Source organism: Dictyostelium purpureum (genome assembly GCF_000190715.1).
Source record: "Dictyostelium purpureum unplaced genomic scaffold DICPUscaffold_466, whole genome shotgun sequence".
Taxonomy (NCBI): Eukaryota; Evosea; class Eumycetozoa; order Dictyosteliales; family Dictyosteliaceae; genus Dictyostelium; species Dictyostelium purpureum.
In genome coordinates, this window is record NW_003519800.1 from 1 (window position 1) to 10931 (window position 10931).

The 10931-nt window shown below is 21.8% G+C and overlaps 8 protein-coding genes across 8 annotated transcripts; 3 read left to right on the plus strand and 5 right to left on the minus strand.

The window, feature by feature from the left end:
- Positions 1-296: 296 nt before the first annotated feature.
- Positions 297-1089, plus strand: DICPUDRAFT_99760 (uncharacterized protein; the record flags this gene model as incomplete). The annotated part of the gene is made up of 3 exons (XM_003293735.1): positions 297-424; positions 498-545; positions 621-1089. The coding sequence occupies 3 exons, from the start codon at positions 297-299 to the stop codon at positions 970-972; spliced, it is 528 nt and encodes a 175-aa protein (XP_003293783.1). The 3' UTR covers positions 973-1089.
- A 1035-nt stretch (positions 1090-2124) lies between these two features.
- Positions 2125-2650, minus strand: DICPUDRAFT_84313 (uncharacterized protein; the record flags this gene model as incomplete). Its single annotated transcript, XM_003293740.1, has 2 exons — positions 2125-2279; positions 2494-2650. The coding sequence occupies 2 exons, from the start codon at positions 2648-2650 to the stop codon at positions 2125-2127; spliced, it is 312 nt and encodes a 103-aa protein (XP_003293788.1).
- Positions 2651-4045: 1395 nt separating this feature from the next.
- Positions 4046-5435, plus strand: DICPUDRAFT_84314 (uncharacterized protein; the record flags this gene model as incomplete). The annotated part of the gene is made up of 2 exons (XM_003293736.1): positions 4046-4090; positions 4170-5435. 2 exons carry the CDS (start codon positions 4046-4048, stop codon positions 5433-5435), a joined length of 1311 nt encoding a protein of 436 aa, XP_003293784.1.
- A 1709-nt stretch (positions 5436-7144) lies between these two features.
- DICPUDRAFT_158701 (uncharacterized protein) lies at positions 7145-7303 on the plus strand (the record flags this gene model as incomplete). The annotated part of the gene is made up of 1 exon (XM_003293737.1): positions 7145-7303. The coding sequence occupies one exon, from the start codon at positions 7145-7147 to the stop codon at positions 7301-7303; it is 159 nt and encodes a 52-aa protein (XP_003293785.1).
- A 417-nt stretch (positions 7304-7720) lies between these two features.
- Positions 7721-8274, minus strand: DICPUDRAFT_84315 (uncharacterized protein; the record flags this gene model as incomplete). Its single annotated transcript, XM_003293741.1, has 3 exons — positions 7721-8021; positions 8093-8140; positions 8219-8274. 3 exons carry the CDS (start codon positions 8272-8274, stop codon positions 7721-7723), a joined length of 405 nt encoding a protein of 134 aa, XP_003293789.1.
- Positions 8275-9189: 915 nt separating this feature from the next.
- On the minus strand, positions 9190-9375 carry DICPUDRAFT_158703 (uncharacterized protein; the record flags this gene model as incomplete). The annotated part of the gene is made up of 1 exon (XM_003293742.1): positions 9190-9375. One exon carries the CDS (start codon positions 9373-9375, stop codon positions 9190-9192), a length of 186 nt encoding a protein of 61 aa, XP_003293790.1.
- A 91-nt stretch (positions 9376-9466) lies between these two features.
- On the minus strand, positions 9467-9622 carry DICPUDRAFT_158704 (uncharacterized protein; the record flags this gene model as incomplete). Its single annotated transcript, XM_003293743.1, has 1 exon — positions 9467-9622. One exon carries the CDS (start codon positions 9620-9622, stop codon positions 9467-9469), a length of 156 nt encoding a protein of 51 aa, XP_003293791.1.
- A 56-nt stretch (positions 9623-9678) lies between these two features.
- On the minus strand, positions 9679-9903 carry DICPUDRAFT_158705 (uncharacterized protein; the record flags this gene model as incomplete). The annotated part of the gene is made up of 1 exon (XM_003293744.1): positions 9679-9903. The coding sequence occupies one exon, from the start codon at positions 9901-9903 to the stop codon at positions 9679-9681; it is 225 nt and encodes a 74-aa protein (XP_003293792.1).
- Between the last annotated feature and the right edge of the window lie 1028 nt (positions 9904-10931).

Sequence of the window (10931 nt, forward strand, 5' to 3'; positions counted from 1 at the left end):
TAAATGTACAACCATAATCATATAAATGGATTTTATAGCGTGGTATATCAAAATATATCATATCATTCATTAATATAATAATAATACTAAATTATAGTTCCCAATTTAAATCAAATCTAACAAAAAAATTATAATTAAATAAACATTACATAAATATTATTTTTTTAAATTATATTTAAATTGGATTTATATTTATTTTTAATTTTTTCTCAAAAAAAAAAAAAAAAAAAAAGATATAAAAACTGTTTCGTATTTTAAAAGATTATTCATTATAATTAAAAATTCAAACAACAAATATGAAATCATCAAATACCCAAAACCAAACACCTGCAAAAGTTAATAAAAGAAAAAGTTACTATATTCCAATTGATAGCTCACAAAAGAAAAAAGCTGGTAGACCACCTGTAACAGAGCCAAAAATTTGGTATGTATATTTTCATTATATTGTAAAAAAATTGTTTTAAAAAATTTAATATTAACAATAGAAAATAAAATAGTAAAAGATGCAAAACAGATGATTCATGTGAATGGAGAAGAGGCCCTGGGTAAGTATTCATTTTAAAAATAAAAACTATTTAAATAGACTATTAATTATTTTTTTTTTTAAATTTTTTTCATAGCTATTGCTATTTATGCAATAGCTGCGGTCTTCAATATAAAAAGATTCTAAAGGCCCTAGCTCCATACAAAGTAGACTATCAATATGCCGTGTACAGCCACATTGTCCCTCTTATTAAAGACGTATATATGTTAAGAATTTATACCTCTGTTGAACATATATCGGATTTAATCAAAAGGCTATTCAAATGTTCCCGTGTCAGCCGTGACCAATTCGTCATAAAACTCGGTAGATATTACGTAGAGTGGAACGGCCCTAAATATCAATTTTTTGATCAAGTTTTAACACCACAAATAATTCAAAAATTTGAAAACCTAGAAACCAAAAACTTGTTTTATTTCAAACCAAAATAAATCTTTATATTTTCATATTAATTCCAATATTACTTTTAAAATTCAAACAATACTAATTATTTTTATAAAAAATTAAAATTAAAAAACAACTATAAATAAATTAAATATAACTATACTAAAATAATTTTAATTTTATATTTAAATTTTTTTTTTATTTTTATTTTATTCAATAAAGAAATGATTTAAATTTTTTTACTTTGTAGATATAATATATTTTTTTAGTAATTTTATAAAAATAGGTAATTTTATATATACTCTCTTCTTTTTTTTGATTGGAATTGTTATTAGAGGATGATGATGTTTTTGGTGACCTTGGAATTTTTTAATCAATATCTTTTATTGAAACTTTTGGGTAGTTTTTTATTGTCAACACACAGTAGCTAATGTCGTAATCAGCTCCTAAAATAGTTTGCTGATTAGATCGGACTATATATTAGAAGATTATCATTTTCATTATTCTTTTCCATTTTTTTCAATGATGGTGATTATGATAAAGATTTTATAGGTGAAAGAAAGTGTAATAATGATTGTTATTATAAATAATGAACGGAAATGTTGATCTAATAATTAAAAAAAAAAAAAAAAATTTAAAATATTTTTTCTAAAAAAAAATAAAATATTGTAAGAGCGAAACAAGTTTGCACAAATTTGAAATAACAAAAAAAAAACCCACCAAATTTTTAACTTTTTTTCGCATTAAATTTTGATATAACAAATGTGTGGGAAAACTTGAACCGCTTTAACAATAATTAAAATTAATTTTTTAATTTCTTTCATAAAAAATATACAATATTCAAGAATCTAAATCAAGACAAGTATTAAAAAGGGTGGGGTTAATGTAAGGTTTTGGGGAAACATTGTTTATGATGGTTATCTTATTCATTTATCCAAATGATAAGATTCTAAACTCTATCTACAAAACGACACACAATGAACTTTAGAATACTATGCATATAAAAATTAAGTGTCTGAAAGGGTGCCAATCATTTCACATGATAAATGTAGTTCGCAGTGAAACAATATTTAGAAGAGAATAAAATTCAAGTTGACCATTACAATTTAAAATCTTTTGTCAATTGGTAAAGAACGGTTATCAAAAAAGATGTTTCATGATCCATCAAAAAACTTAGTTAGGGTATGTCAAGATGCATTTCATTCAATTGAAACATCAATCATAGAATCATAATATGAATCGCTGCCTGACAGAATGGATTGTGGTCTTCTGTTGTTATGCCCATTTTTAAGTTCAAGTCTAAGAATAGACAAAGTAGAAGGATTAGTATTTGTACAAACATTAACCTCACATACTGCAAAAATTAAAAAACTATTTTAGAAAACCTTTATAAATAAAAAAAAACTATAATTTATATAAAATTAAATTTATTTAAAAATAAATCATTAAAGAAGATTTTTTTTATTGTTTTTATCCTTCTATTGCTACATCCTAATTTAATAGTCTGTGGATACTATTTTGTTTTCTTTTTTGTTAATTAAAATTATGTTTGATACCGCATGCAATACATGCAGCTACTTTTTTTAAAACACCATCAATTTCTACCAAACTGCTTCTCCACTCTGGTGAGACCCTAGCTCTACAATAATAGCATGCCACTGGCTTCTCTATTTTGGTTTTATTTCTTCTTACTTTAAGAACTTTACTGCCATCATTGCTTTCCATTTCTTTAAGATATTTATAGACAAAAAAAAAAAAAATTAACTTTTTTTTGGATGTAAGAAAAGTAAATATACAATTAAAATTAATTGATAGATAAAAATATTATAACTCTTTATTATAACAAAATAATAAAAATTATATTGTTGATGATAATAATAATATTGATGTTGATAAAATAAATTTTTTTTTAACACACAAAAACTCAAAAAAAAAATTTAATTTTTTAATTTTTTTTTGGGGATGTGATATTGGAGATTGTGTATTTTTGATTAACACACAATAAACACTTTAACACACCTACACCAGTTTTTTTTTTATTTTGATTTTTGATTGAACTCAACAACAATTACCACACAAACACACAACCACTCAAACACATTACTAAAAATATAAATATAATTACAATTAATTTTTTTTACAATAAAACAGCATATTAACTTTTTTTTTAATATGCAAAATAATATTATTGTTGTAAATTAATTATTTTTTATTCAATAAAAAAATATTAAAAATTAAAAAAAATAATAAAAAAAACTTTATTTTTTTCAAAAAAAACACATCAATTTTCTTTTTTTTTTTATTTTAAAATTTTAATTTTTTTAATTTTTTTTTTTTTTTTGCAAAATATTATCACTCTAATATATTTAAATTAAATCACTGCCATTACAGTCATAAGTTTCAAATATTCGATAATGGCTTCATACATTGCGAATAATGTTATAGAAAAATAAACTACGTTAAATTTTTCTAAATTTGTAAATAAAAAAATTAACTTAAAATTTGGATAAAAATAGTAAGTAAATATTGTTATTATTTTTTTTTTTTTTTCACACACACTAAGAACCAATAAAATAAATATGCATAAATAATATATTTGCTATACTTTATCATTCAAAAATAAATAAAAAATAAATAAATAAAAAATAAAATAAAAATTAATTAAATAATATAACCAATAAATAATATATAAGCAATTATATTTTTACCCCTTCATATAGCACATATACCACAGTTATAAGCACATTTATCAACCTTTTGATTTTTGACAATAAAAAAAAAATTTGTTGTAATTGTAGTAATAAATAATAAAACAACACTATAACAATAATAATAATAACGAAAATATATCTATGATGATATTCAAAAATACATTTATAACCAAATCCTAATAGAAATTAACAATAATTAAATTAAGTTTGGAAATTTTTTTTTATTCACCTATTATGTATATAATTAGCCCAAAAAGTAAAAATGATTTAATAAAAATAATTAAATAATAATAATTTTTCTTTATTTTAATATTTTTAAAAAAATTATAAATACTAATTACTTTTTTTTTATTTCATCATTATAAATCAAATCAAAACATTTAATTAAACTAAAAAAAAAAAAAAAAAAATGGACAGCTCCTATATTTATACTGAAAATGAAGACAAAAAATCTGTTAGTAATAAATATATCTAATAAATTTGTTTTAGATTACTAATTTTTTTTTTTTTTTTTTTAAATTATAATTTTTTAGGTTGAACCATTATCTTTTATTTTGGGTTCTAGTTTCCCAGGATTTGTTCACCGTATTATTAAATCCCAAACCAACTATTATGAAAAAGGAAGCAAAGATAATCGTTATTCAAATTTCTATTATCCACTACACAAGATTAGTACGGATGATCCCAAAGGTTGTGGCTATGAACTCCCGCCAATTAAAAGTGATGTCATTTATGTATATAATAACTATAATTACACCTCTAGTACATCATGTACCAGTCTAAGTGATACTTCAATTTTTCAATATGGCAAAAAATCTACTTTTAGAAACGCCATTATGAATGGTTCTGAAAATAGTGATGATAATATAAACTTTAATAATTTTAATAATTTTAATAATTACGGCTATAATCACTACCCCATTCAAGGTGCAACATCAGTTCCAACATCAATGATATCAGCACCAGTTGCCACACCAATGGTATCACCAGCACCAATGGCAACATCTGGAATAATGGCATCACTAGTAACATCTGCACCAATGATACCATCACCAGGCCCTATGGTTTTACCTGCCCCAATCGTAACTTATTCACCAATGGTACCACCACCAATGGTATCATCTGCACCAATGGTATCACCAGGCCCAATCGTAACATATTCACCAATGGTATCATCTGCACCAATGGAAACATCCGCACTAATTCTCGCCTCAACACCGTTTACAACTCCTCCATCAATGGTATCACCAGCACCAAGAGTAACATATGCACCAATGGCGACATATACACCAATGGAAAGTTCCACACCGATGGTAGCTTCAACACCGTTTACAGCTCCCCCATCAATGGTAACATCATTAACTCTTCCAATGATTCCCCCAGCTTACCCAGCTATTTATAAACATTTTTTTGATTGTGCACCAACAACTAGCCAGGCCGGGGTGACTATTTTGTTGAATTGCGATGATGAGTGTTCCCCAGTTAAAAAATGTTCCCGTAAAAGATCAAAGGATTTTGCTTTTTCACAATTCCATCAATATGATTTCATAGAAGTGATTAATGACGGGAATCATGGCTCCATTCACAAAACCAAGGCAAAAAAGCATCCAAAGATAGAAATTCACAGAGAACCAGGTTGCTCTTCATGTCTAAGTCGGTTTTCTGTTGCTTGGAGAAAGAGTAAAAAAATCAAATGTAAGATTACATCCAAGCCCCTTTATCTTTGCAATGCTTGTGGCATAGCTGAATTTGTCAAAATTAAATCAGAAAATGAAGCAGCATCAAAATCAAAATTATAATTTTTTCTTTTTTAAAAATAAAATTAAATAAATAAATTAAAAGTTTTTTTAATATCATTTTACATTGTTTATTTTTTTAAATGAAATCCATATCTGTTTTCTTTTCATCTGTACCATAACCTTCATAATGTAAGGTTCTATGAATTGCTTTAAATTTTAATATCCATTTAAAAATCAGATCTAAATTAAATTATTCACTTTCAAAAGATTCTTCCTCACCATCTCGATATCATCTTGTGAAAAAAAATTTTTCATTTATACCCAAACATATTCATCAAACTCATCAAATAAAATTTCTTTCCATTAAATAATTCTCTAACTATTAGTCGATAATTGTCAAAACTTTTATCTGGTATATGATTACTAAAAACTAAACTGTGTATTGCCAAGAATCTTTTTTTTTAAAAATTGAAATTAATGGATTATTTTAATTTAATAAAAAAAAAAAAAAATTAAAAAAAAAATTAAAAAAAATTAAAAAATAAAAATAAAAATAAAAAAAAAAATAAATTTGTTAAATTATAAATTAAAAACTCTTCCTTATCATTAAACTCATTGATCATCAGTTTCAATTCGAAAAAAATAATAATAATTGATAGTATCTTTTAGGGTTTTTTAATTTTTTTCCACACACCAATTTCGATGTGTATTTATTAATAAAATTAATGTTATAAATAAATACAGTGGTTTACACACCAATTTTTTTTTATTAATAGCTTTTTTTTACATTTAATTATAATGTATATTTATTTTTTAAAATTAATATGAAAAATTATTGAAGTGGCTTAAATTTTTTTAAAAAAATACCCATTTTCTTCTTAAAAATTTTAATATGTATTTATTTTTAAAATTAATAAGAGGAACGATTTCATGATTTTTTTAAACATTAATTTTTTTTTTTTCTAATCATTTTTAATAATGATCTTGGTTGTATCTTTTTGTGATTTGGCGATTTTTTTTTTTTTTTTTTTTTTTTTTTTCAATTTTTTTTTTAAATTTTTTTTTTAAATTTTTTTTTTTTAATTATTTTATTTTTTTTAAATTTTTTTTATAAAATTAAAATTATTATTAAAACTAACCAGAACCCATATGGTAATGTTTTAAAAAGACATCATATTGGTATGATGTACAATTTAATTTAGAAATTAGAAATAATAACATCAAAAAATATATTCAACAAAACAATAAAAAATAAAATAAAAAAAAACAAATAAAAATAAAAATAAAATTTTTTTTTTTATTTTTTAAAAATTTCATTATTTCTTTTTTTTTTTTTTTTTTTATCAAATATTTTATTTTTTAAAAATTTCATTATTTCTTTTTTTATTAAGATTTTATTATTTTACTATTATAATTATAATCATTATACTTTTATAAACAAAAATGAGATATATAAAAAAATAAATTTTTTCACCAAAACAATAGTATTGGATTCTGAAATAGTTTTGGTTATGATGGAACTGAAGTTTAAAGATTTAAAATAACACCACCAATATTGATCATTGTGTTACTTTTTGTAAGATCATTAATAACAATAATTATAACAAAAATAATAATAATTACAATAACTATAACAATAATCAAAACAATCAAAACAATCAAAACAATCAAAACAATCAAAACAATCAAAACAAAATGTTATAGCAACAATAACAACAACAATAATAGAAATAGTAATTACAATAATTATCAAAATAGTAGCGATAATCATGGTGAAGGAAGAAGATGATAATAATAACAATAATGGTGATAACAAAAATTATAATAGTACAAATAGCAGTAGCAGAAGTAATAGTAATAATACAAATATTAGTGGCAACAATAACAGTAATCATAGTAGACTCCAACTTTTATTATATCATAAATAAAATATCATTTACCAATAATATTTAAACAAAATGAGGTTAAGTGATAAAGTTCGATACTCAATGTTAACCTTTAAAAACAGAAATCTAAAGTCAAGCTCAAAAAAAAATTGGGTGTACATAAATCAACAGTATCAAAAACATTAGACAAGTGGAACAAACAGGTACAATCAATGACTGTCAACGTTCTGGGAGAAAAAAAAGTTTGACGAAGGTTGAATCTTATTATATCAGTTTTTTACATCCAAAGAAATAACTGCATCCACAAAGCAGTAAAAAATGACCAACATGTGAAAATTAAAAATTCAATTATAAAAGAAATAAATTATAGTTCCTACTTTTTACATTATCATTTTCTTTGAATTGGTTTATTTTTTTTTTAGAAAAAATTAAGTTTTAAATTTTTTATTTTTCTTAAAATTAATTATTTTGGGGGCAATTTGAGCAGTGGTATTTCAAAAAAGTTTTTTCATCGGTACTAAACGTGAATCCTTTATAGCTAAAGGTAAATGTATTATCCTTGACTACTGGGAAACTAAAAAGAGCTATTAAGATAAATTTTAGATCTGGAATTGTATAATATACTCCTCCCATGAATACCGAAAGTATCAGTGAAAATGGGTTTATATTGATTTGATGTTCACAACCATAATTGTTTTCATTGAAAATTTTCAACAGTTTTTTGTACTGGATCCCACAAGCATTACACAAAATACATTTGCTAAATAAAAAAATAAAAAAATAAAAAAATAAATATTTTTGAAAACAATAAATTAATTATGTTAAACTTACTCTGGGCCCCTTCTCCATAAAGGAGTTGAGTTAGTTTTACATTTTAAGCTATAAAATTTAATAGATATATTTTAAAATTAGTTTTAATAATTTAAAAAATAAAAAACTATAATTAATTTTACTTACCAAAATCTGTCACTTCCTAATAAATTATTATTATTTGTTAAAGTTTGATTATCCATCTTTTATTTTTTTTTTTCTGAATTAATGAATAGTAATTATAAGACAAGTTTTTATTATTTTTTTAAAAAAAAAAAAAAGAAAAAAAAAAATTAAAATTAAATAATGAATTTAATATTTAATTTTTTAATATTATATTTTTATATAATATTAATATATTTGGTTATTGTTATTATACTATTAAAGGGGTATTTAAAAATTATGTGATTGTTTATAAGTTCAAAAAAAAAGTAATATGGAGAATGTTGCATTGTTGGAGGGGGTAAATTATTAGTTTTTGTGTTATTTAATATGAACAAAAAAAAACCCACTCACCCAAATAAACAAAAAAAATTAAAGATAGGACAAATGAATAATAAAAATTATTAAAAATATTAAAAAAAATAATAAATATATTTTTAACTTTAAAAAAAAAGTAAAAGCTATTTCTAATATGGGTATAGTGAGTGTTTGTTTTTATATAAAATAAAATTAATCTAACACACATTTGCATAATGAAAACACACGTATCTGCTTTTTTTTAACTTTATTCTTTCTTTTATAAACCCACCCACTATCCAAATTTGATTGTTATTTAATGAAATTATATAACGTTGCACATTCGTCATTATAAATTACAAAAAAAAAAAAACAATTTTTAACACTTAAAACTCAAACAAATTTTAAAGGGGCAATTAAAAGAACTCTATACAAATAAATAATATTATAAAAACAAATAATAAAAATTAATAAAAGAAACAAATAAAAAGAATTAATTATAAACAAATAAATCAATCAAAATTGTTTTATTTTTATTTTATTATTGTTGTTACTATAACCTAAAGGTTGATATTGACTTTATTTTTGAGCTAATAACTTTTCTAAAAGGTTTTAAATTTTAATCTTTTGCCCATAGCATTCAGGCCTAAGGAAATTAATTAAACATCATTTGGTAAATTATCAGAAATAAAAACTAATGTTCCTCCATCTACTACACAAAACTCGAGAGTTGAAATGATTTCTATGGGAAATTTTAATAATGTTAACCATTCACTAATCTTTTTATTTGACCAATCGTCGATAGTATCTCTTGAATCTTTGCTATATACTGTGTTGCTATTCATTGTTATACAAAAGCTTATTCATGAGAGCATTGTTTTTGCATTGTTGTTATTATTACTATATTATTTCTTCAATTAAAATTTCCATATGTTTTCATCTTGATAATTCGAAATTCATTAAATTACCAAATGCATTTACCAATTTGGGTCCATTATAATTACTACTATTACTGTTATTGTCGCCATTACTATTTGTATTATTATAATTTTTGTTATCATTGTTATTATTATCATCAATAACTATCACCATCATTATCGCTACTATTTTGATAGTTATTGTAATTGTAATTGTTATTTCTATTATTATTATTGTTGTAACGCTTTATTTTGATTATTTTGATTATTGTTATAGTTTTTGTAATAATTATTGTTATTTATATTATTATTATTATTATTATTATTATTATTATTATTATTATTATTATTATTATTATTATTATTATTATTATTATTATTATTATTATTATTAATAGGATTATTATTATTATAATTATTATAATTATTATAATCATTATTATTATTATAATTCATTGATTATTCATGTGTTATTATTGATATTGTTTATATTATTTAGATTATTTACATGAAAAGTCTTTATCAATGTATATTTTGGTAGAAATAGGTATTTATTATTATTATTATTTTGGTTATTAGGATTGTTTATTGTTTATTTTTAAATATTTATATTGATTGAAGGATATGATTAGGTATTTAATAGTTGAATGAGTGATAAGTACGTTTGAAATTATTATGTAAACATAGCCTAAAAAGTGGGTTATTGCCTTATTATTGTTTAAACCCTACGAGTAGCACAATTGAACCATGGTATCTGAACTTGTGATTAATATTAGTTTGAAGACTGGTTTATATTGTTTAATAGGCTAGAATCTGCTTCTAAGAATGTTTAAAGGTGGTTTGATGGATGTCATTTCTGATCTTACAAATAGTTTATACGTGTTGATCAATACTGGTGGTATTATTTTAAATCTTTAAAATTTCAGCTCCATAATCATAGCCAAAACAAAAGATCACAAAGAATAATCCCATACCATTATTTATTACTGTTATCATTATTATTATTATTAATATTATCTCTGTTATTATTATACTTTCATTATTTATTATAATATGATTATTTTTTAAAATTGAAAATAAAATAAAATAAAAAAATAAAATAAAAAAATGAAAATTTTTAATTTTTTTTAAAAAAAAATTTTATTTGATTTTGAGGTGATATATAATATAAAAAAAATTTAAAAAAAAAAAATTAAAGTCTTTTACCATATTGATTTTATATGAGAGATTGAAATTTTTTAAAGTCTTTTACCATATAAAATTAATATGGGAAATGAAAATATTTTGAAGTTACATAAAGATATAGTTTTTTTTTTTTAAAAAATCTTACTTAATGATATAATTTATATTATTAGTGTAAGAGATAGATTTTATTGAATAAAATTTTTGGTAGTTATGTGTATATTTATAAAATTAGGTTTAACAAAATTGGGGGGGGTGTTATAGGGAATAATGGATAATAATAATGTATAAATAATGGATAA